The 27,164-nt window shown below is 37.7% G+C and overlaps 1 protein-coding gene across 7 annotated transcripts in view; it reads right to left on the bottom strand.

Moving 5' to 3' along the window:
• The window catches only part of CHD7 (chromodomain helicase DNA binding protein 7), a 178,128-nt gene that overhangs the window by 59,238 nt on the left and 91,726 nt on the right, over positions 1–27,164 (bottom strand). For all 7 annotated transcript variants that reach the window (XM_021671224.2, XM_021671267.2, XM_064384223.1 and 4 more), the window contains 4 exons: positions 25,756–26,186; positions 11,788–11,929; positions 6,681–6,818; positions 5,596–5,661 (listed from right to left, as the gene is read on the bottom strand). In XM_021671224.2, coding sequence (XP_021526899.2) covers positions 5,596–5,661; positions 6,681–6,818; positions 11,788–11,929; positions 25,756–26,186 — 777 coding nt within the window. The remainder of the gene's footprint in view (positions 1–5,595; positions 5,662–6,680; positions 6,819–11,787; positions 11,930–25,755; positions 26,187–27,164) is intronic.

The following is a 27,164-nucleotide window of genomic DNA, read 5'->3' as shown; positions in this document are numbered from 1 at the left end:
TGCTGTACTGTATGCAGAAGATAACATTCAGATGATATTTTAGTCATCTCTCTTTATTCCCCTTTTGGTTTTAGGCTGTTAAACAAGTCATAATATGTAATTTCCTTCTGGAACATTTGATCAGATAAATCAGGGATCTAAAATATAAACACCACTTACAGATGTTTGGGGATTGCTTTTACACTCTTACATAAGAGACCCCAAGCCTGCCTCAAGGGTCCTGTATGGCTGTTCAGCCACCTTCGAAATGCTTCGAAAAAAATCAAAGCAAGTAGGAAGATGGCAAAGAAGAAACAAAAGCGCAAAGGCCTCTACTGGGTAACAGACTGGCACGGATCTGTTCAAAGGCACTAGTCCCCTCAATCTCTAACCTTCAAACTATTTTCAAAGATTGTGAACTTAAACTTTTCTTTGAAATGCTCACTTATATCAGTTAAACCTAATTTTTTTTTTTTTTTTTTTTTGAGATAGGATCTGGCTTTGTCACCCAGGCTTGAGTGCAGTAGTACAAACATGGCTCACTGCAACCTTGACCTACCAGGCTCAAACAGTCCTCCTGCCTCAGCGACCCCCATCACCCCACCGCCTCCCCAAGTAGCTGGAACTACAGGCACACACCACCACACTCAGCTAATTTTGTATTTTCTGTAGACTGGGTTTTACACCATGTTGTGCAGGCTGGACTCAAACTCTTGGGCTCAAACAATCCCCCCGCCTTAGCCTCTCAAAGTGATGGGATTACAGCATGAGCCACCATACCCAGCTAAACCTATATTTTAAATAGTTTCTTGCCTGCCTAGAAATTATCAAGAAGGAGTCTGGATATGCAGGAATGGTCAGTACCTATTAATATCTGGTTGTGCCCTAACGGATTTATGAAAGATCATAACTCTAAAGAATTCTTTTAAATGAATATATTCAGAACACCTTCTATGTCACAGACTTTTAGTTATTCAAAATAAAAAGAAATGTTTGCTGGATGGCTTCAAGAACCACCAACATAAATGGAACATGGAATTAACTTATAAATAAATACTAGCCAGTTCAAGTGGCAATCCATCCAAGACCTACCCTACTTTTTTCTCTAGCCCTAATATTTCTCCATTCTACTCCCATTTCGAGATATATTATCTTTATATAGAACCAGACATTCCAGTAGAAAGACAAAAAGATAGCAGATGATCAGGGAAAAAGAGAAGAAAGGATGAAACTAGATCCTTTGATTCTTCACATAGCATTATCATGAAATTCAGATTAAGAATGGAACTCAAATGTCTGAGCTTTTACTCTTCTGATAATAATTATATTTCTTTCAATTTTGAAGGCATTTTAGAAACTACATATCATTTATATAACCTATATATATATATTATAAATCATAAACAAAATTTATCATGTCTCTTATTATTTCTCCTGATTCTTCTATCTGATCTTTTCTACCATACTGTCCTTTTCTTCTCATTCTAAATGGTCTCGTCATCCCATAATTCTAAGTGGGCACCAAAACATACAGGATCAAATCTTGAACAGTAAAGACAGTTTTTATTCTGTCTCAAGTCTGTTTGAGAAAGCTGACTCTTACAGCGATCTGTCCCCAACTCTCATTACTACCCATTTTATTGTCATGATCAGCTATTCCTCTGGAAAACTGCTGTGAAAATGCCTAACAAGAGAGTCTAGGCTGCCTAAGAGGAACCAACTAGGCTCTGAAACTTCCTTTAGCAGCACCTGGAGCTGGTATAGAATTGTCCGAGGGCCTGTATCCTTTGGATGTTTCAGAATATAACACTTTGTTCTGTTTAACGGGCCACACATATTGGATCACCTTCTTCTTGCCCCTAGAATTAGAAATAGTGCTGTTTTTCACTGTTCCTTTCATATAAATATGATCATCTTTTCTTTTACTGAACAGTAAAACAATTAATAAAAGTATGTGAATTCATAAGCCCTCAGAAGCATCACTTCAATTATTTACTAAATGGGAGGCAGTCTGACCAGCCTCTGATAGTAGCTTAAAACAGCCCCAATCCCGAAACCTCTCACCTCTAAGCCCTGTTTTCAGAAGCCATTCTACAATGGGCATAGGCAAACGAGTAACTAAGTCAAAGCACTATTTCCATACATGCACACACATATACACACAACAATCGAATTTATTTCTTGAGCAGCCACATTAAATTTGAGAACCCAGTAATATTATGTATTTAGTAGAATTTTTCTGAGAAATGTATAAACCTTTTCATTAGACTCTGAGATTCATCTATGGAAATCCTTATTATTCATAAGAAATTTAAAGTTTCAAATATATTAAGCCATACTTGTCCCATTGTTCACACGACCCAGAAACTGTGAGAAGGCAATAAATGAGTTCTCCAGCCACCTGGATTCTAAATAGCCATCCAGAGTCTAGGCCTAACTTAGGTTTTTCCTAAGCATCTTACTACTAAATTAAATTAAGCATCTTACTACTAAATTAATTCTTAGTCAAGAAACTAAACTACATAGCAAAAAAAGATAACATTTAGTTAAATAATACGCAAAAGAATGAAAAAGCACCTCAATAAAGTTATCAATAAGGCATGGGTATGAATCCCCGTTCACTTCTGGCCCAACCTACTGTATACTTTACTGGAGACACCAAATCGCCGTTCACTTAGGGAAAAAATAAGGGCATGATAATGGATGAGATGAAGAGTTTTGTCTTCTTTACACTCTAAGGGGCTCGACTAAAGAGAATTAAAACACAGTCTGAAAATATGTCCTGTAGTCAAAGAAAAATAAAAAATTTTAGGGATACAGTCACAATTCACTTTTAAAACTACTTTTGACCTTCTGATACAAAAAAAAAAAAAAAAAAAGGATTGGAATTATTCTCCAAAGATGAATGTCTCAAAACAGAAAGAGCTACAGGATGACTAACCAAGGAAAACAAAATAACTACCCTTTATACAATCAAAGTAACCATTCATATATCTACCTCAAAATTCAAATAGGCACTGACTATCCCATGCAGCTAGGTATCATGGACATTAACCTATGGATTTAGAACAACATAAATGCCTATTTAACATGAGGTGTTGAATTCGGATGCCTCTGTCGGATGAGTTTTGTGAGTTTACACAACTCCATCATTATGGATCATGATGATTCTCAGGCTATAGTGATGAGGTCAACTCCATGTTTGAAAAACATGGAGTCTCTACTCTGTGTCAACACCATGCAGTGACAGGCTCTGAGAGCTCATAGCCAGTTTCTACAGTGCTGCCTGGCAGAGATAAAGATGCTTCTCACAGCCAATTATTAAATTATTCATGGTAATAAGAAACAGACCAGCAGGCATAGATAGAATCCACAAAAAAATCTCAAATTTCCTTTTGTTTCTATTTGCAACACTTTCTTCTAATGTTATTAAAGGTGATAACTAAAGTACCTACTTTGAGAATATCAGTAGTTTTAAAAGTTAGCACCTGTTAATGTTTAGTATCTTCTAATTTTTTTATTGCCCTTTAATATCAGCAATTGAAAAGCAATTCCACGAGCTCCACATCTCTCCTTTATTTTAAATCACATCTCAAAGCATATCTCCCTTCCAGAATAATTTTTCCACTAATTTTCTCCATCTTCAAATTCACCAACTCAACAAATGTCCACCCTCCTGTACAGTGATTTTTAATCTCCTATGGTAAGATAAACCCAGTCATCGGTAAATGGTTAATAGCATGTATTCCTAAACCATGGGTACCTATCTTTAAAGGGTAGCTAAAGAGGAAAAGAAAACAAAAGGCCTGAAGTGGGCAAAACAGAAATAAAAAGCAATGTTCAACATAATGTATAGTCTAAACAGCTCTGAATAATAGGGCTAATTATAATTTGCAACCCCTAAACCTGCTGAGTATGCCTGCTGAAGCACTATCAATTGAATGAAAATTAATATATCCCATCCAAACGACATGCTATTTACTCAAACAAGTCACTTCAATTCAGTGAAGGGGATTATTCTTCAAAGCATGTCAAGTATTTAAATTTTACCATATATCTACAATTCACAAATTAGCAGTTCTAGAGTCATTAGTAGGACAAAAATGCAACCTTCTAATGAGTTAAATAGTGCTCGTTTCTACTTGAACAGGTGGGAAATTTGGCTGAGATTTTATCATTTAATTCGTCAGGGAGGAAATCTTCACATCCAAAGAGTCACCAGATAGCCAGTCACTCCACGTCCCATATCCCCTATACTCAATGGGAAAACAACTTGAAATGTTGCTCTTGATTATATTCATATAAACTAGAGATGTATATTCCGATAAATATTTATACCTTGGATCACACAAACAGTATTGAAATGAAAGTAAAGAGAAGTTTACTGCTGGTACAATAACATGTTCAAGGATCACTCAGTAGCAGTATTTGAATAGTAATGGTTTCCTATTTGATAAGCCTGGGATCTCACTTTATTATAGGACTCTCGCTGAGTCCTCTAAGTCCTCCATTACTCATCTCTCTTACTGGGAAGTTACACTTTCTATACATTTTACTAAAATTAAACAAGTTTAGGCACAATGGCTCACATCTGTAATCCTAGCACTTTGGGAAGCCAAGGCAGAAGGATTGCTTGAGCCCAGGAGTTTGAAATCAGCCTGGGCAACATAGCTAGACCATGTCTTTATTGTATTTTTCAAATTTTTTAAAAGTTTGTTTTACATGCTGGAACACGAAGTTGTAGTTCCACCCTCCTTGAAAGCAAATAAAAAGAAAGAACTGTGACACAGACACCTATGTGTCTACTACTTTCTAGAGACACGGAAAATTGCATGTTGTAATACCTAATGCACCTGCAGTTTTATGTAATTATTCAAACTAAGCAAAGCATTTTCTCAAAGTGGGCAAGAAAAGAGGTAACCGAGATAAAACAGGGAATTTTCACCAGTAAAAGAAAACACAGTGTCACTGGCATTTTTCGTTAAAGAGCATATGAGTCCCTCAATGACAAAGCTATCAAGCTAGTGACAGATACTTAGAGCTCACCTTTGCAGATCAACACAAACTTTGAATAATTCTGAAGTACTAAGTCAAACTATTTTTTTAAATTACACTGAAAACAGACCTGTATTTCATCTTTGCATTGGCAAGAAAAACACTAATGAATAATTCAATTGTATATGAAAAAATGTTCAAAAACATATGAGAAAACACCTACTTGCCAAAATGACAAACAGAATTTCCATCCTAACATGGAAGAGGGGGAAACTTTCCTAAGAGAGATTAGAAGTAAATTCATGTTTATGATTTTTATGAATAACATTTATGAAAAACACAGTCTACAACTCTGAAAGTCCCATACATTTCTTTGGAGACGTCTGAGTTTCTAGTCTACTCTGAATGATGTAACAAAGCACTGACTACTTGATATATTTTAATTTCATTTGGTGTCAAATGTCCCAAAGATTCACATTGGGTTAATAAATTAGACAGGATTAGAAATATTATTACAAGTTTTGTTTTACAATATTAGAATTTTAAAGAAAATTACAAAGCCAACAATCCGTAAGAGTCTCATACACCCCACCGATTTCAATCACTCCAAATGATGCTCACCTGCTTTTTTACTGAACGACTGCTCATGATTTTTTCTACCACTGGGCCTTCTGCATCAACAGATTCCTAAAAAATAAAGTCACATGAATCAGTCCAAATAGAAAACATCTCATCCTAAGCTATAAAGGCAAGAACTCCTTCTCCTTTGCTATCACCTCCACACCCTTTAGGTCACTGGGTACAAAGTTATCAGTGAGAAACGCAACTGAAAGGAACAAAAATCTCACCTTACTGAAAGGCAATAGGAAGATTTGTGCTTATTAATTCATGATTATATGGTTTAATGATGTGGACCAGCATAGGTCCTTAAAACTAGAGAGCATGCAGAAATTCTAGCCACCAAGACAAAATAATCTCTGAATGTTAGCAGTCAAAAATATAACTTTTCTTCATCTATCCCATGAGGTAAATATACTCATCATTCTGCTATAGTAGGCATCTTTTATCTCTGGACATCACATAAAACATTATATAACAACTTACCAAATGAAACACAAAGGTGCATTTAATATACTTTTCAATGGGTTACCAGTTTGTTAACTAAAGTACAGTAGTGGTAAGAAAAATGCATTTTTCAAAAGATCTTTGTAATAATCAATCCTACATTACTACCCATATTTTATACAAACTGTTTTATCCATCATTTACATTGCACAGAGAATAAAGTACACCCTGCTGGGTACTACAAGGCAGTAATTTCATAAAGGGGTTCTCACAGTGCCTAACAGCAGGAGACAAGCTTGAGTGGTTTATTAAAGTCCCAGAAGCCACAGCACTGAATTCTCAGAGGTATATTCAGTCTCCTTATATTCTAGCTCTGACTCTTCCTCAGCATAGACCATTAATTCTCCAAAATTGTGTCAAATTACATATCACAGGCTTATATAAAAATAAATTGCAGTGAACAGAGCTTTTTAAAAGATACTGCTAAACAACAAATTTCCCATAGCACATTATCCAACATTAGATGGATGTTCCCCTGCTGAAAGTCTTCAATGCTTCCAGTGCACTTCTCAGATTGCGGCAATGAAATTTCCAGTCCATCTTTAAAATGCATCCATGAATCCCACAGACCTGGCACTAACCTGCTGTTCTGACTGTGAGGTGTTGGAGGGGGAATCCCTCCCAGCAGCATCTGCATCATCTGCCTCCTCATCGGAAATCTTGAACTCCAGGTCTTCAGTGTAGCGCTTTCTCTTCACCTGTCTGCTGGACCGTCTCTTCTAAAACAAAAACCCAAAACAGTGGCCTTGAAATTAATAATTGATTAAAAAGAAAAATGCTCTTTATAATGTCTCAGAGTTGAAGAATGATTTTTTTTAATTAATCGTAAGGAAAAGGTTGATAATGTTAATCCTGTAAATGATGTGAAAAGATCACAGTGGTAACAAATACAATAGAAATGGGTGGAAATCTGGAGTCAGACGCCTGGGACAGCTGTAGTCCTGCTCTGCCACTCCCAGCTATGTGCCCTTCAACTGGGAAAATGGAAATAACAACAAATCTGGTTCCTCTCTCAGTCAGTATGTCCATCAAAAGTGGCAGCAATACTGGAGCTGGCTAATCAATCTATGGGGGTTCATTATATTACTCCCTCTACCTTTGGACGTTTTAACATTTTTCCCACATAAAGAGTCCAAAAACAAAATAACTGCATTAGAAGATAATGTGTAAATTACAAAGTTCTATACACATCCTGTTATAATACTATCCAACATAGTTCAGGCTATTTTAAATAAAAGGTTTTTATATTTAAATCTTGATCCTAAAAGAAATTCTCTGAAAATTTCTGAAGAGATGAAGGGTTAAATGGAAAAATTCATAATGAATGACTATGAAAAGTAACTTTTTAAAATATAGTATTTTTTACCATAGTGGTTTAAAATTAAAAATTAAACAGCCAGTATAAGCAGGGTTACTGGCAAATTGGGTATTCTCAGTCTTGTGGTCAAAATGGAACCCGTACAATCTTGCAGGACAACGTGGTCCTGTCTATCAAAACTTGAAACATGCAGACCCTTTGACTCACTACTTTCACTTCCAGGAAGCTTGAGAATATCTGCAAGAGAAATTGTAAAATAAGAAAAATGAGCCACATAACCGAAAGTAGCTTAAGATTCTATTTAAGATAAATAAAAAATTTTGTGTATCTATTTGGATGTGTGGCTCATCGATATATTAACTTCTTAAGACAAAAAGACTGTATATCTTGTTTACTTCTCTATACCTCAATGAGTATTTGCTGAAAAATGAATGTATATGTGTATGGCTTTAAATAACAAGGAATCTGAAAAGACACATAACAGACTATTAATAACTATTAATGATGGGGAGGGAAGTGAATGGAGCAGAACAAGAGGTTCTGACCTTTTTGTTCAAAATAATTCTATGTTATTTAACCATTTTGTCAAAGAATTCATTTTGTAAGGTAATTAAAAATAAGGAGAAATAATTTTTTTATTCATATATGCATGTGAAATCTAAGTTTGAAAATGACAAATGTAAAGTTTTAAGCTGCTAATGAATTCAAGAATATTACAACCTATGGAATGAGTTTGCAAAGCACATAGAAGAAATAAAAATATTGAAGAAAAATTTTATATAAATTTTTTTCTAAGAATTATGAAATGAAACTTTTTAAAGAGTCTCATGAATGTTAAAGCTGAGAGTAAGGCAGAGAGAGGCAAAGCATTCACTGTGTGCACCTAAGGCAAGGCCAGCACGGTCATCTCTTAAGCCAGGATGAACACAAGCCCAGCACTTTTCCCCAAAGAGTGGGACTGCCTGATTTTAATCTTATTACGTTTGTGTTCTCCCTGCTCTTCAAAAGGGATTTGAGACAGTTCACAATACAAACTCGGTATAATATGACCATCAAATGGATTGTTAGAGACTGTTAGCTCCAAGTCACACACAGCTGTGGCCACAGTGGTGCAAAGTACTTTTCTGATATGAGACCATTCTGAGTCAAGTTTATTAAGAGACTTCCCTGTGGCTTACACAGAGGGAGTAGTGACATGGGCCAGAGGTTCCTCCTGGGACCCTCCTCTACAGGACAAAGCTTTGGTGCTGCCCAGATCAATTCCAGGTGGAGGCAACAGAGATTCCAGCAGAGGTTCTGCCATCTGCAATCCTTCCCCATGTCTTAGGTAGCAATTTGACCTTTTAAGTCCTAGAACCCAGTGCCCTTGTTTGAACTGGCCCCGACTCGTATCATGTGACCATGGACAAGTAATTTTGTGGACTTTGGATTCCTGGTCTGCAGAATGGGGTTAATGATAGTAACTACCTCATATGAATACTGTGAAGATCACATAAGGTAATTCGTTCAAAGCATTTAGAACTGTACATGGTACATACATGAGATGTAATTAGTAGGACTAAAGTCATCATTAATCAGCTCCACCTTTCCAAAGAAAAGTGGCCCAGTTACCTTGTACAGCTTCCCTTTTCCTTCCAAAGCCGACCTACTTACTCCTGCTCTCATGCCCACTTTACCAGTCCTTACTTCTGGACCACCAATTCTTCAAGACATAAAAGGCCATTATCAAGAACAACTTTGATACTGCAAAATTTATCATAATGTGTATTTCATCTGATATGTGGATTTAACTCAATTTAAATAGATTCATTTATATTTCCATCTTTATGCTGCCATTCCAGTAAGGAGGAATGTGCTCCTGATGATCTGCCTGCAATGTTTCATCAGCTTTCCCTGCTTGAGGCTCCACTGTCACAGTGTTGTACCATGTAAGTAACTGGAAAGGGTCTAAGACAAATCCACATTATGCTAAATCCCACTCTGATGTTCAAGAAGGGTTCCATCCAGTGAAGTAAGACAGGGTGCTTTCTTCTTTTTAAATAGAAATTTATGAGTTGGTAAGTTTAACTTTTAAAATGTAAGCTCCTCCTCTTATCAACTTTGTGATATAAATCTTTGCAATAGTGATGGGGTTTAGTTAGTAGTGGATATGAGGTCACTTCATACATATAAACAACCCCAAAATACAATTATAACTCAATTTTATAAAATTTCTTAATGTTACATGGCTTCGCTAGTTTTAAAATAATAATTGATCTTACATTTATTTTGAGTATCAAGGTTCCTTTTACAATTCCCCAAGGTAAAATTAAATTATTTAATACATAATGTTTCTACTGTGACTTGGTAAACTATTATTATCTGAAAGATTTTTGTGAATCAAAATGAAATGTAAGAACTGCATTTAAACCATAACTTAAAAACTTTTGAATTGACACTAAAATAATAGATCAACTTTTTAAACTTGGATTGCTTTAGAAAAGATACTTAAAACAGGTATAACGAATAGAACATTTACATGTTTCCATGATCTCAGTGTTGTAGTACCTTGCAACACAATTCTGAGTTAATTAAAATTATATGACACATCCCTTAGTAAATCAATCACAAAACTCACGAATTTTAATGTTAAGCCCTTCATGCATGTGGTACAGGAAGAAACAAATAAACAACCAGTCAGCATCACTTCCTGTGTCAGACATACCAAGAAAGCACAGCTTTAAAAGTCAGATCTTGGGTGGTTGCTTATATTAGCTATTAAACACATAATAGTTAGGCCCTAGCCAACTAGAAAGGATACACCAATGTTCACTTGAATTGAGTAGCAGTTTTCTATAACTGAACTGCAGCAGGAAAAAAAAAAAAAACAAAGCTAGTATTTCATAAGGTCCATCTGAGTCTAAATTAATATAAACAGACTTTTAAAAAAACAATAGTAGTATTTGTGAAAGAATAACAGAAATTCCTCTACTGATGTAAGCAAATTCTTAATGTTGTCTAAATACTATTGTCATAAAGGTCCTACTTAGGGCAAACATAAATCAGGAGAAAATACTCTTATGGATAAAAATAGAATTCAAAATCATTAAAACACTTGATTCAGTAAGACCAGATCTCAGTAAAAAAATAAAAATCATTAAAACGCCTTAGTTGTAAAACAGCCTCAGCAATTAAAAAATGGTATCTACTTACCTTCCCAATATCTTTCCACTGATGTATAAAACAAAATTACATAATAACCCACACTGCCAAAAGTATCAGTAGGTTAGTCATACAACCAAACCCAACTAAACCAAAACACACTCATTCATTCTATGTCTCTCCTTCCCTCCCCGCTTTCAGGTTGTTAGCCTTAAGGCTATTTTAGGAAGTTTCAGATATCAGGGAGTTCTACTATAACAAACAAAAAGCCAAAACCAAAAATATCTGAAGTTCTTTGGAATACAACTGTACACTACAAATATTTTGTTTCTGATTGGTGGGGATACAGGTGAAAAATCCTGAGTGTGTACTAAATAAGAAAAAGTCCAGAAAGCTTCTCGAGGCCGGCTTCCTACTCCAGGACAACTCTTCAGTAACTGCTCCTTGACAACTTAGATGTCATTCACGTAAGTTACATTCCCAGCCATCCCAGTGGACCACACTGGCATGCTTCCAGGAAACCGAACAAGGAAATAATTTTTAACTGTCACGTGTAAGGGTCCTTCTCAGTCCAATCAGTGAAGGCAGTGTACTTTATACACAAGAACCTACATTCCTCACGTTTACTTCAGGGTTAGTGTTTCAACTCATTCCTATAAAAACTCTCCTCAACTCAGGAGAATATTCTGCAGAGCTGCCATTCGGGAAGTCACTGACTTGTTCATAAAAACTTTAGTATTACATGAATTACATTACTTCAATATATCTCAACTCTGACTGTCAGATGTCAAAAACTTTAGACAAGCTACTACAAATTTATCTTGATTTTTAATTCTGCAAAATTTTAAAAAGTGACAACCAACCAAACTTTAGAGGAATGTAAAAATGTGAATGAAGCTTTAAATGAGCCAGTATATTAACAATATGTTAACCAATATGCTAACAATAACATAAACAGCAAAATATACATTTACAGAAATAAATGAAGAATCTTTGTCTTACTAATTACAGAGTGAAAGACAGCAAACCAAGCCACTCTCGTCAGGAGTGTAATTTCTTGTTCTGCACCCACTCCCCCTCATTGCTATGGAGATAATATTCCAGACTGCAATAAAGACATCTCAAGAGCATCTCTATAACAAGATAGGGGAGATCTAGTGTACTTCATACACAGCTAAAGTTACCCATGCTAAATAACCAAGGTTCGGGGATCACAATAATTATATTACCTGCACACCTGGGTCCTCGTCTTCTTCAGGAGGAGGAGATGGTGGGGGTGTTTTGTCTAAGTCTGAATTTTCAGAACCTTCTGTTTTTCCCTTGTTGACCTTTTTCTTCAAAGCACTTGCTTCTGAGTCAGGTTTCTTATTACTAGAATTCAAAGTGGATCACTTAGTGTTCACTTTTTAATGTGTTTCTGCATGTCTCATACCTTATATTTCCCACATTAATATCCTAAAAGTATTAATGGCAATTGATAAATCAATACATGTTGGCTATTTACAGTTAAATGCAACTCCCAATTAAGTTTTTCTGCAAAATTCCATATTAATCACTTTTAGCAAATATATGGCCTAATTAAAAATAAATTGCATGCAAAAACTAATACCACACACAGTACATTTGTGCAAAAAGCCTGCCAGTAAGTACATCAAGCCATAATAAAAAATCAGATTAAGCTCTAGTTTTGCTATCAAGTTTTTAAGGTACAGAACACTTTTATAAATTGTCATGAAAAATGATATCATGATCATCTCTTTGTGTCTTTTGTAGATAGTTTTATATACTCTTATTTAAGCATTCTTTTGACCAGTACTAGAAGGTGTCCTCTTTTATACTGTTGAGTTACATTTTTGGTCAACTTATAATCTTTTAGAGTATAATCAAAATACATAGTAATTTCCTGCTGTACATAATTTTAGTTTGTGCTGTGTTCTTTATTAAATATAAGCTTTATTTTGGTCCTAGATGTTTTCTGAGATAATTGCAATTGGCCTTTTTTTCTCCAAAAGACAGTTTCCTGAAATATAAAAATACAGCAAAGCAACCCTAATAAAGTGCATATTTCATAGTATGCTGCTGACAAATGTTATTAGAATTTGAATGTTATATAAGATAAAAGGCATAAACTTCAAAAAAAAAGCAATTTTGAGTTTGCCATCACCTCTAGAACCTTTACCTGACATTTTTTCAGAACGTACACTTATTGCTACCTTCCATTTCTATTTCCAAATCAGCTCCAAATTTTCTTTTTTCCTTTTTTTTTTTTTTTAAGACAGAATTTCACTCATGTTGCCCAGGCTAAAGTGTAATGGCTCAATCTCGGCTCCCTGCAACCTCCACCTCCTGGGTTCAAGCGATTCTCCTGCCTCAGCCTCTCGAGTAGCTGGGATTACAGATATGCACCACCACACCCGGCTAATTTTGTATTTTTAGTAGAGACAGGGTTTTGCCATGTTGGTCAGGCTGGTCTCAAACTCCTGACCTCAGGTGATCTGCCAGCCTCCGCCTCCCAAAGTGCTGAGATTACAGGCATGAGCCATCGTGCCTGGCCATCAGCTTCAAATTTTCTAACACCAGTCACCATTTGTTATCCAACACTGAGAATAATCCAACCTCAGTAATGATTTTTAAAAAAATATTTTTCTTGGGAGCCTCAAATTCCAATAAATTTTGAAAAACAAAAGCTGTATTTCAAAAATCTTTAAAAGCTTTATTTACTGAAGTTTGTAAGTTCTCAGGGAAGTGTGCTGACAGAATACATTAAACAGTATGTTTTTACCCTCAGCTACTACAAAACAAAAACAAAAAGAAGTCGAGATATCTATATGCTTTTATTTGAGTAAAGCATGTGTCACATAAAATATTTCAAAAGCTCTGTTAATATAATAAAGTACCATCACACACCTAAAATGTATTTTTTCAACTAAATAGAATATTTGATCATCTTAAATTAGTTATTTTTAATAGAGCTTTATTTTATTTTGTTAACATTTTAGCATAGAAAATAGCTACATAAGAAAATAATTCAAGATTATAGCAAATGGCAGTTAGGTTAAAAAAGCTATTTTTATTTAAAAGAAAAGAAAAAGGCAGTGATCTAAAAACTTTGTCTCCAAAAGATCCACAGAAAGCATAATATTTTTAAAATTAAAAAAATCCATACAACCGTTCCTCATCCAACTGTCCTAGTGTTTACGCTACACATGGACAGAAGTCTCCCCTACTATGAGGTTCCATTTCCAGCATTTATTTCCGCTCTAACTGCCACAAATTATACAATACTACAGCTGAACACTGGGCCCCTTTCCTTTCATCTGCACGCCAAGAGCAATCAGATTACCCTGGTAACCAGCGGTCACATGACCAGCACCTGCTCTTTTGGCTGGATGCCACTGACTAAAGCCATCTGCTTCCCTCAATCAGCTTTCAAACATTCTCAACACCTGCGCTGCAGTGTTTTGTGGTTTCTTTTATCAAATCAGTGCAAAACTGCTTCCAAAACTTTACATATTTCTCAAATTTGTTTAAATCAGAGGTAGGCCTGTCAAAGAGTTGAACCACTGCCAGGTAAAGTGAGTTGGCAGCTCGCGCTTTTCACAGTGACCTCTCTATACCAGAGCGAAGTACACGGTTTAATTTAGAGGGGTTGCCGGGCCCTGCATGCAGGATCCTACAGGAGTAAAAGGCTTACTATCTGGAAGCCAACCAGAGCCCAGGTTTGAGGAAACATCAATTTGCTGAAGGAGAGAAGTGCTAACGATTTTCCATCTGCCCTTCCCAAGAATAAACTGCATGGAACCTCCAAGATAGCTGAAAGTCAGACAGGCCCTCTCCAAGTGTTTAGACAAAAAGCCTGTAGCCAAGGGAAGCACTTACCCCAGATCTGACTATGGAAAGATTTCTAAACTCATCAGACCTTGCACTATTCATGTTGTTAAGAGACAACTAAGCATTTCCAGGCAGCAATATACAAATCAAAGAACACCCTAGGAAGTCAAAAAGGCAACAAAACCTTCAGTGTCCCCCCCACGACATTACCATCAAGGACAAAATTAAGTTATGCAAATTAAATTGCCTTTGCTACTATTCTGCAATAAGCTAATTGAGATTTTCAAGTAAGTGTTGTATTAAAACTGCTTTACCCAAAATTATCCAAGTCAAGATTTTTCTTTTAACAAATGAAGGTAATCTAGAATGGTGGATATGAGCATTGATTTGAGTCAGACAGACCTCAGTTCCAGTTTGAACTGTCATTTATAGGCTGTGACCCTGGATACATTACTTAATTTCTCTGAGCCTCAGTTTCCTCATCTGTAAAATAAGATTAATATTTATACATTCTTCCAAGATTCATTATGAGGTTTAAATGACAAAATGGCACAGATGATTAACATCCACACCCATGTGGAAAATAAGCAGCTGAGTCTGGGAAGTATTCTCTGGCCATGGCTCAGATCCACTTGGGCCGAATAAACTGCAGAAACTTACAGACAGGACCCCACCTTTACCAAGGATGACTTCATCCAAGCAACATACATAGAAGGAAAGCCTCCACTGACATTGCTAAACACTAGCTAAAAGAACAAGCAAGCAAACAAACCCACAGTGCACTCCTCCCCACGACCATGACCACTGCTTTAGTTCAGACACATATAATTTCCTGCCCAGACTATTAATCACAACAGCTCCCCACTGCCTCATCACCCTCATGCCCCACATGCAGGGCTATACAGCATCAGACCAGTGAAGAAAGGACAGAAAGTCCACATTCATAGTTATCATTTACCTCTGTAAGAGTCAAAACTAGTCTTTTATAATGTCAAACCCAAAACATGGACATACATTCCTCTTCCAAATTACAACAGAAGCTGGAATGTATGAAAAGGGCCACTGTTCTAGGTGGGGGGCAAATAATGTATTTAAGAAGTAACATCCCTTAATCCAACACTGCAATATTGAAGATGAGGGTGCTGAGCTGCTTGACACAGATACAGAACCACAAGACTCCTCTAACAGCTGCAGTGATGGCTATAAATGGGGCCTAGCTCAGGCCGACAGCCACACAGCAGTCTGTGAGTGGGATCGTAAGAATAACTAGGCCATGTACAGGGAACACCTGTAAATTCCACACCTGAATGGTACCAGCCTTGAAGAAATCATGTCTGCCCTCATTCCTCTCCTAAACCTGCTCTGTCTTCCTGCATTTCCCACCTCAGCATCACGGTAATGCCACCAATGCATCACCTGAAAACTCATCTCAAGTCACCAGAGTAACCAGCTGAAATGCAAATCTGACGGAGCATTCCTCTGCTTCAATCCTCTGCATATAATGTCTGCGGTCCTCCATACATCCATATGTACCAGACCTTTGCCTCTTATGTTCCAGGCATAGAGAACTATTCCCCAAAACATACATGTATCTCTTCTACCTCTACTTTCATCCCAACCTACTCATCTGCAAGACAGCCTGGACACCACTCATTCCAAGAAGCGTTTTCTAATCGCCACTGTCTAGACCAGGTATGATCTCCTCACTCCGCCCACATGTCACGTGCTGTACCCTATACAAGGGATATATAAAATATACAAAAGTTGGTGGTAATATTACTGCAATGTATTAAAACCAAAGCACCATATGTGTGTCTTTCTCCAACTATCACGTAAGCTCCAGTAGAGAAGAAATTGTGTCTTACTATGTTTGCACTTCTAGTGCCAAGTCTAGTAGGTTACTTGTAATTGTCAACTATCTACTTACAACAGTACAAGTAATAGCAATAACAACAGTGAACACATATATAGCCCCAAGTATGTACCAGGCACTACTCTAAATATTTTTCTTGTTAACTTATATAAGAAAACCCCACATAGCATCTACCTTGACGAAACACCTATAAAGCTCAGTAAAAGCAGATTAAAGTTTAAAAAAATAGAGTGAAACCTAGTATTTTTTCGAAACCAATAGAAAAGAATACCATCTACATACCTTGCCTCCATATTCACAAACTTCTTTTATTTCATGATGCTTATCTCACATCTTTACTGATAATGACCAAAAAGCAGGCCATCCCTCCTGAGGCTAAAGGCTGAGACACAGAGCCATCCACTCATGAAGCTAGAGACGTGGAGCCACCCACTCACAAGGCTAGAGAGACGTGGGGCCACCCACTCACAAGGCTAGAGAGACGTGGGGCCACCCACTCACAAGGCTAGAGAGACGTGGGGCCACCCACTCACAAGGCTAGGGAGACGTGGGGCCACTGACAAGGATAGAGAGACACAGAGGCATCACTCACGAGGCTAGAGAGACATGGAGCCATCCACTCTGAGGCTAGAGAGATGTGGAGCCATCCACTTGTGCAGGTAGAGACTGGGACCCAGAGCCGTCCACTCATGAAGCAAGACACTGAGATAAAGAGCCATCCACTCCTTATGTTAGACAAGCTCTTGTAATCAGATGGAGAATATTTTCTGAGGATGCTGCTGGAGGTTTGAAGGGCCACAGTTCCTCCTCCAGCCTTACATTTCTTATTTTATCATGAGACTAGGGTTACGCTGGTGGGTAGTTGGATGTGCTTAGGGTCCATAGCTAAGTGACCAAGGTCTTAAGTTCTGCAATCGCCACCAGTGGCACCAAGGCATACACCAACTACATGCGAACTCTTAGAAGCAGGCATTAGAAGAACACAAACTTTGTATTCAGAGAGCAGTATTTGTCAAATGGAGAGATAGTCTAGGCAATCTACCTTTATGCAAGGAGTCATGTTCAGCTTATAACTGTAAGATAGTAAGGACGGCCTAGTGCTATTACCTGAAATGGGGTTGGATGGATTCAGTATAGACAACTAATTCCTTCTACTGGCTTTCTAAGCAAAGCTTGATACAAAGGGCCATAACTTACTGGAAAGCCAGGTAGCTGCCCTGATTTATTACAAAAATGGAACACAGTTAAACACTGATTAGTGTCAGCCTAATGATCTAAGACCTGAAGAGAAAGAAAATTTGAAAAAGAACCACATTGGAGACCCAAGTGTGATGAGAATATGGTCAGCTAATGAGGATATCTGGACAACGGGAAGGAGTTCTCAATCAAACAGTCCCTTCAGATGGGATAAGTTAGTGAAGTTTCTCACCATACTGGGAAAAATTAACCTTGAGGCTTAGGTCATGAGGATTAATCAGGTTTGTTTTCAGAGACTCAAGCTTCTCCAAAGTGTTACATTATAATCTTTCCAAAGAGTGAAAGGTATTAAAGCATATTCTTACACTTTATATCCTGAAAAGGCTTTTGAATAAAGAAATGAACCTAATGGATAAGAAGTACAAGAGATGTTTTTGTGGCATGGGATGCCACACAGAATGTGATGCAGAATGCCTGTGGCAAAACACAACTCTAAAATGATCTGGGCTGCCACAATAAAGCACACAGCCAGGTGGAGGCCAAGGGCTCAATGCTGGCAGAGGAGAGTGTCTAGCCTCTCAACTTAAGAGCAGAGCATTTCCTTTAAGCCCTGTCTACTATTTGATAAGTTTTTCAGACAATGAAAAGGAAAGTTAAAGGACAAAAAGGCAAACTAAAAAAAGATAAAAGTACAAAGTTCTAAAAAGCCAATTAAAGCAGCATAAAACGTGGCACATCATTGAGTAAAACCAACCCCACAAAATAAAAATTTCAAAGGAAGTCCTAAGACAAAAATGTATTTAACAGCTAAACTAGAATGTAATAAAATGCAGTGACAGAATAAACTAATGAGGAAGGGGACAAATCAAACTCTGAATGGCAGGTAATAAACCCAGAGGCCAACAACTTCACACCAAGACTTCCAGCGCCCCTTTGGCAAAGGCCCCAGTAGTGCTCAGCGTAGTGTCCAGAAGCCTGTAATCCTGCACCCGGCAGCCTCAGGCGCCCTTGGTTCTCAGGCACCTAGCCTGGCATCCATGTGCTTCACTCCAAGCAGGTGTGTCACCACCCTCAATTCCTAAACCCCAGCCACAAATTCTTCACCCTACTGTTCTAGTTGAAAAAGAAAGGAGAACTGTTAGCAGGAAAGGAAGAATTCTGTTTTACTTATGGACAACAAATGTACAACTTCAATGAAGAATTACTAATAAATGTTTTAAGTTCTTTAAAATGGGTCACCAGCTGGGTATAGTGGCTCATGCCTGGAAACCCAGAACTTTGGGAGGCCGAGGCAGGTGAACTGCTTGAGGCCAGGAGTTGGAGACCAGCCTGGGTAACATGACAAAACCTAGTCTCTATAAAAAATACAAAACAAAACAAAAAAACCTGTCTATAGATCTGGATCTGAAAGAATCAAAACAAAAAAATAAGAGACTGAGGTGGGAGGAGGGAGGATTGCTTGAGCCCAGGAGGCTGAGGCTGCAGTAAGCCGAGATTGCAATGATGCACTTTAGCCTAGACAAAAAGAGCAAGATCCTAGACAAAAGTCACCTGGGGCCTGGTGTAGTGACTCACACCTGTAATCCCAGCACTTTGGGAGACTGAGGCAGGCAGATCACTTGAGGTTAGGCATTTGAGACCAGCCTGGCCAATATGGTAAAACCCCAACTCTACTAAAAATACAAAAATTAACAGGGTGTGGTGACGCATGCCTGTAGTCCCAAGCTACTCAGGAGGCTGAGGCAGAATCTCTTGAACCCAGAGTTGCAGTGAGCTGAGATCATGCCACTGCACTCCAGCCTGGGCAACAAAGCAAGTCTGTCAAAAAAAAGAAAGAGAAAGAAAGAGAAAAAAAGGAAAGAAAGGAAAGAAAGAAAGAAAATAAATCTACAAGTTACAGAGTTTTATGGATTAAATTCAGATCTGCCAGAAGTAACATGGAAAAGAAGTCTAGTTAGCTAATGTGTTATCTGATCATAGAAGTTTAACACAGACATTAACATTTTGGCTACGTGGCATCACCTGGCATCATAATGGAAGCCAAACTCCCATGAAATTATATTGCTCCTATAGAACTCAGGGCTACACATAAAATCAATATTCTAATGGAAGTTTAAGGGTATTGTCTAACTTAAAAAAGAACAATGCCTTTTTTCTTGATCCACACTCTCCATTTCCTGGACATAACATAAAGAATTAAACCAATTAGACACTACAAAACTGATGCAAAATTATGCCTTTCAATGGCCTTTTACCATAGTGTATCTTTCCAAGTGCAAAACTGTAAGGCACACATTTGACTACCTGTGTCGCATTTTAAGATGCCACTCTTATTCATGCATAGCAATCCCATGAAGTAGAAAGGGGGACGAGTGAGGGTAACTTTGGCAGTCAGAACCCCCTCCCTAGATTCACCATTATGGTCTCTAATCTGCCAGGGAGGCTAACACAACAAATGAGCCATGCTGCCTGTCCACATGTCAATCAGGTGCCACAGGTGAGATGAGACTTCGGCAGATTAAATGGTAAAACCACAAAGAAAAAACTATCACCATCCACCCCAACAGGAGAGGCCAAACTTTCCCACAAAATTATATTATTCCTATCAAAGTCAGGGCAACATATAAAATTAGTGTTCTATGGAAGTTTAAGGGTATTGTCTAACTTTAAAAAAATGTCTTTTTTCTTTATTCGCACTCTCAATTTCCTATTTAATGTTTGAAAGCTAAGTCACATAGACTTCTACATAAATGTAGCTGAAGTGAGGGCTGGCATTTCAGATGACTGATGCTCTGCACAGCGGCTCTGCACAAGCATCCAAAGACTCAAGGGGGCCTTTGTCCAGGCAGAGGACAACCAACATAAAGATCTTTACATATCAGGTACAAACCGCATTTGTACGGAATTTCATTTTTCAACATTTCATTTCCACATATACAGACTTATTTAAATAAAAGATAAAATCAGCCTTTGATTCCTCTGCTCTTTACCTGCCAACCCTAACATTGCAATCACATCTACTGTATGGCAACATACACTCCACCCTAACATTCCACTGAATACTTTCAAGGAATGTGTCTCCAGAAATATCTCCCTTTAACATCCCACTGTGGCTCACGGCCTCCTCACATCTGAACTTCCATTTGATGGGTGCAGTGAGAGTTCAAAGTGGGGTCTACACCACCTTCTCCCATATAAACCAGAGTGGCAACAGGCCACTGCTTTGGAGTCCACTGCAGTTCACTGGATGGGCAGAACAAATTTCCACCAGGCCCAATGTGGCCCACCTTGCATCTGGCACAGACCATGAGTTGGCACACTTGCTTTCAAGGTCAATGTTGCTAGGCATTCTCTTCCCTTGATGGATCTGAACTGAACCACACATGTCAAAGAAACCAGGGTCTGTACTAAATGCAGCTGATGACCCTCTCACCCTGCTTACTCAGCCGGTTTAAGATAAAATCAAATAAGAGGAAGGGCCACAATGGGGCCACTGCCGCTAGCTGGCAAAAGTAAGGCCTTGAGGTGGTTCCCCTAAAGGAATGAAGGATTTGGGATTCAAAAGATCCTATGGTCCTTTTGTTGAAGAGAAGACAGCATTTTAGACAGCAGGAAAGAGAGCACAAGCTTGGATTTAATGAACCAGAGAGTGGGCAGGACAGATCGGGGGCAGAGCCACATGATGTTCATGGGCACCAACACTGAAACGGCCCAAAGATTCATTTATCACCACACGTGTAAAAAACATCTACCCTCTTCCACCAGGCACAGGGTCTAAAACACTTAGTTCTGTCTTTTCAAATTTCCAACGTCTTGCATTAAGAGTAAATGGTAAATCATAGCACATGAGTAAAATAAAGAATAAGAAAATCACCAGGACAAACAGCTACCAAAAAAAAAAAAAAAATCAAAGAAAGGCTGTGGGTTTAATTTATTTTATTACCCACATACCTGCCAGGAAGATATCTGACTACCTGGGTTTTTGTACTTATTAGTACAACTGGCATAATGGGTTACTTTTGTGCTTAATCTCTATTGAGAAATTTTACAGATATAAGAGTAAACCATAAAATATGTATTAGTTTATAAAAATATACCACCATTGGGCTTGGTGGCCAAATAAAAGTATTGCTCGGGTAGGTGCTGCTACTCTTTCAGCTCGTAACTAAGAAAACAATATTTGAAAAGCTGAGTTCCTCAGAGAAAGTTGCTACATAGATACTATTACTATTAATGATAACGATAGTATGATTTGCAAAAAGCACCCTCACATGTTTTTGATATTTTGTGTATGTGTGTGTGTGTGTTTTTAATAAGAACAGCATGTTTAAAATAAAACTTCACTCTTAATTGAAAAATAACATTTTAGTTTTCTACTAAGTTTAACATTGGGGACAGAGTATAAAGCAAGGAATGAAAGGCATTCCTAGAAACTGCATTAGCAGCAAGTCTGTGTTGTTTCATTTAACTTAAGCTTCAGTAGTCAAGTCACAATCTTTGGCCAAGTTCCCTTCTTTCTGTACATTCAAAGAATCTTTATATAGCTAAATGGACCACTAAATCCTTCAAGAATCATTCAAAGGAAGTACTTCCTCCAAATTCTTTCTCATCTCACAAGGCACATGCATGCACAACAGAAAATGCATTGAAAAGGATGCAAATCCTCATATTCCAGCTCCATGAATCCTTCCATATGCAAAACGGCATCCTCTCCAACCCACAAATGTCTTTGCTGTTATTTTCAGTATTAACAACCAATATTTGAAAGCTGTAAGGACAACTGGGGAGAGCACTAGAAAAATGGATAGAAAAAAATATATACTTAGCATAAAACAGGAAAGAGAAAAAAGATACAGCCTGGTTAGAGAAGAGGAATGTGGCCCATTTTTCTCATCACGGTTTTTACATGTCTTTCTGTGATGCTGAACATTCTTTCCTGTTTCACCACCACTCTATGTAACAATTTTGGAGCAGATTCTTGTAGGTCCTCCTGCAGAGGAAAGTCATGTATGATTATATTTTGGTTGTCAAAAAGGCCAGTTCTCTGGGAACGGCCACAAATCCAAGCTTCTGCCACTTTACAGAACAAGATGGGATGCCAGGCAGTGAGGAGGCACACAAGGAAAATCAGCCTATGACAACAGCCAGCCTTCACATGTCCTTCACCATGGTGAGTGTGAGTGACGCAGACCAAGCTCTCTCCTTACCAGTGACACAGTGCAGAGAGAGCCAGAGCACCCGAGGGCCACTTCCTTTACCTCCCGCTCAAAGAACAGCACACTTGTTTGCAGAACACAGCAATGATATGGCATACAGGGCTGCAGGATAAAGATCTGAGCAGTCCCATGCTAAATTTTTCATTTCAGTTCTGTTTATTCCCTCTATTTTAGCTCTCTGTAGGAAAATTATTTTCTGTATAAACAAATTCATCAAGTTAACTTATTCAAGGATGGAAATAACTGGTATCACATAACATTTTGCAAAACAAAATTGCCACTGTTGTATTCCAGTGCTTAAAAGCAAACTGCTATGGCAATTCAAACCCAGTGCTAACATAACCCAAACCCCCTATTACCTTCATCACTGCATATTCAATTTACATAATTATTCTACTATGCTATTCAGAATTTACATGTAGTTGTATGCACTCTAGTAATCCTTGCTCCAGGGACGCTGTTTCCTTTCTACACTTAGTAGAACAACGAGACCACAACGCAACATACTCAATTTATCAGATCAAGAGAAACAATGAGGTTCAACAAAATAATGGTCTGGTTTGTTAATTTACTTAAAACCTCAATTCAACTACCATATGCTTGGACAGCCACCCGTCTGACCGTCGACAACAGGGAAATCCAGGAATGTCCTCACCACACTTCACTGTAAAGCAGCAGTGGCCTTATAAGTGGTCAAGTGACCAGGGCCAAGAGAGGCGCCGCCAACACTCTTCGTGCCCTGCCCCTCAGTGTGGCATCCTAAGTCTTTGGGCCACATTGCAGCAGTTCCCTTTTAACCTGCACATCCCTAGGCTCATCAGATGTGTTCCATCCAATTATTTTCACACCACTTAGGGTGAAAATAACTGGTGCCTATGGCAGGCATTGACTGAGACTATTAGTCAAAAGTGGCAGGAGCGGGGAAGGTACTAGACACTCTTTTTCAGAGAAAATACACCCTTTTCTTCCTACCAAAAGCTCGTGACTCTAGTGCAAAGCCAAAATTCAGATTCAGCAACGCCAAACACTTCACTCTGGACAGACTCTGATTCATGCTTCAGGGTGGACAGCAAGCCTATGATACTTGCACCGACTGCTTCTCTAGTGGATAAACACAGGGTCTATATCTGCACCAAGAAGACATGGCATGCCTGGGACTGACTAGGTTTGGTGCTCAAAGTTTCAAAGAGTTTCTTACAGTTGTTGGGGAAATTTTAACAAATTTCATTGTTAAATACAGCATGTTAATACCTGCCCCAAAGGACTCTACAAGAGGTAAGGATATGCTAAGTAAGTTTTTAAACATAGGGCCAGTCTGATGTACATTCAGAACTTGAAAGGATATACTTGGAAATCCACGACAATATTCAATATAGAGTGTTCTTTTCTTTTCTTTTTTAAATGAATTTTTACTATTAGGTGATAACTATAAAAATTAATATGAAAACTAGAATCAGATATATATCTTGATGCTAAGATTAATACTGGTGATGTATTTCCTGAGCTCCAGAAAGCTTCTTTAGAACACAGATGCCTATGTTTTAGATTAAAGAAAAAAGATTACATTCTTTTTAAGATTTTTGCTTTGATTTCTTTCTCTTTTGGAGAAATAAGCTTATGCTTTCTCCTATCAAAAGCATAATACTTAGCTTTAGGTAGTTACATATTTTTCAAATCACCTCATAAAGTCAAACTAAAATTCTACCCATGTCTTTCTTCCTCACCCTTACATCCCTAACTCTTAAAACAGTACTTGCAAATAATAGCACTTAATAAAACATTTCTTAAATAAATAAAACAGATTTTATAATGTGTTAAGTTTAAAAGAATGTTCACAAGGAGAAAAAAAAAAGTGATGGTTTTCAATTAGGAGACCACACACTGAGGCATCAAAGAAAATTCACAAGTAAATGCAAATATTAAACTATCTGTAAGATTGAGTTAGTGAATATAATTCAGTTACTCTGGCACCATAAAAAATATTGAGGGCAAAATTTCCTAAATGGCTATGATTCAAACTTTTAAAACACCACATAATAATGTATTTGGAGTTGTTTAGATTATTTTTAGCAGAAGCTGCAAGTCCAGGTTTGTCCTTTCACTTCAAGGCAACATCTTTCTAGTCACACAATTAATCTCCTCTGTTTGTGTACCTGTGCATGCACACACAGGGCATCAATCTCAAAAAGTTCACAGCAAGTGCAGAATTGACTGTGTGTGCATGCACAGGTGTGTGTTTACACGTGCACATGAGGGTATAGGGTGGAGAGTGTTTTCTAATGGAGTTTGCAAACAGATTCGGACTAACCAAGGCTGACCATAGTTCCATCTGGAAACTATATTTTCTAACATGAGCCACATTCTGAAAAATAGATTCAGATGTCTGGAACTGGTTCAGAACAGTTGTAAGAAACATTCGGTACAAATGAAAAAAATTAGTCTTCAATGTCTTCTCCTCTCAGCTTTTCTTACTGAGTAAAAATGCTTCTTTGTTGGGGGGCAGTCAGAGAATTGATGAGGGGGAGTATGGGGTGAAAGAGGGTCTTCCCTAGAACCTAAAATTCATGTTACTCTTGAACACATATCCAATGGACAAGTACTATTTGATTTCTTTTTCGCTGCTCACTAGTATTCCGATCCTGCTCCTGGAAGTCTTACTCTGCTAAGTGTAGAGAATTAACAATCCTGGTTCAACCTCTGGGAAGAAGGGCTGGAATGCTTAGTGAAATATAGTGACCTTTCTTCTATAATCCTTCCTGTCCAGTTTGATATCATCACTGAAAATGAGGTTGCTGGTCTATTCTCACACATAATTATACTGCTGACTTCATTCCATTTGCTGAATGGTAAGTTTTCACAAAAATATAAAAAAATTATTTTTAATTTTTATCCAGTAAGGTCTGTAAATCAAGAGTTCATTATAAGCCTTAGCTTTTTAGTTTGGATATTAGAGAAAGCAGCTCAATAATGACAAAAATCAGTGTGTCCCTCCCCATCCCCCATTTCACAGGCTGTAACTACTTGGCTCTCATTTCTGTACCATCAATGTTTTGCGGTTGTTGCTTCTGCCCACAGCCTACCTTGACTTTTTGCTGGATTTAGGTTTTGGCGTGGCAGTTTTTGCTTTCTTTTCCTTTGGCTCTTTGGGAATCTTAGGGGCTTTCGGGGTCTTGGGTTCCTTGGGCTCTTTTTTCTCCTTGGGTTCTTTCGGTTCCTTCGGATCTTTTTTTGCCTTTGACCTTTTCTTTTTCTTTTTTTCTTCTTGAGACCCATCCAGTGAGTTCCTATTTAGTTCTTGGTTATCTACCCCACCAGGGAAGTCATCTTTACCAAAACCTTTACTGGGATCCTCTGCTACAATGTGGTTGTTTTTCTTTTTCTTCTTCTTTTGTTGTGGCTGCTGTTCTATTGACGGCAGGTAATCATCACTCTTCACTAGCTGAGCATTCGGTCCACTAACCTGAGTCATATCCGGCACTGGTTTCTCTAGAAAGGGCTCCGATGGCGAATGCTAAGAGACACAAATAGGAATTAAAATTAGTTTCATTCTTCACAGTAAAGAACTGAAAGTTAGTGGCTGATGCTCCTGAAACTTATTCTATACTCAAGTAGCAAATATTTTTCCAACTATACAGTTGTAGAATCTATCATCTTCTCTCATCCAAAAAATAGTATGTTTATTTAAGAGACAATCTTTTAAATAAGAAGGTTTTAAAACACCACTTTAGTTAATACAGTAAAAAAAATCAGTTCAGGAAGTAAAAACTCATTCAACTGAAGACATTGTCTGTTTTTTAAACAGCTTACATGAAAATGGTGAATGGCAAAACAGTAGCAAAGCTATGCCGCAAAGAATAAATCTAAGTGGAGTTCTAGCCTCATATGAGAATGGAAACTCAAATTAAAGGTATATAATTTAGTCATTTTTAAAAAGAACAAGTATACTGAACATTGCAAGATTCTAGTACTGTGAAAGTCTGAAATAAAAGTGTAAACATAACACATAAATCTTACACAATACAACTCATTTCTGGTTTAAATGACATTAAAATATCAAATTAAAAGCATATACCAACACTTAACGATTTTGGATTGGTTAAATCTCTTGCATTGACATGAAAGGTGGGCAATGTTTTCTTAACTTCTTTAACCTTCACATTTCAAAATTTCACCAAGGAAGAGAGAACCCAAATAAATTAATGTGACATGCCTTGTAGGAGATTCTTGACATTCATTTGGGATACACCCAGAGACTGTGTTCAATAGAGTAGAAAATATCCACATTTGGGATGGGATTCTCAGTGGTCAGCCAAGATCAGAGGAAGTGACTCCTGCACATGACAACCTCCGTCATAGCTTACCATCTAAAGCAGGGCAGGGCTGGCTGGATTATCATCTATACCATGAATTATGACATCTAATGAACCTTTACATTTCAACAAAATACTTGAAAATGTTAAATCTACATATGTCTCTAATTTCCTGTCTT

This window comes from Aotus nancymaae, unplaced genomic scaffold, assembly GCF_030222135.1.
Source record: "Aotus nancymaae isolate 86718 unplaced genomic scaffold, 86718_ANA_hifiasm-v0.15.2.pri h1tg000036l, whole genome shotgun sequence".
NCBI lineage: Eukaryota > Metazoa > Chordata > Mammalia > Primates > Aotidae > Aotus > Aotus nancymaae.
The sequence above is the reverse complement of the archived record's forward strand: the minus strand, read 5'-3'. Positions and strand labels throughout refer to the sequence as shown.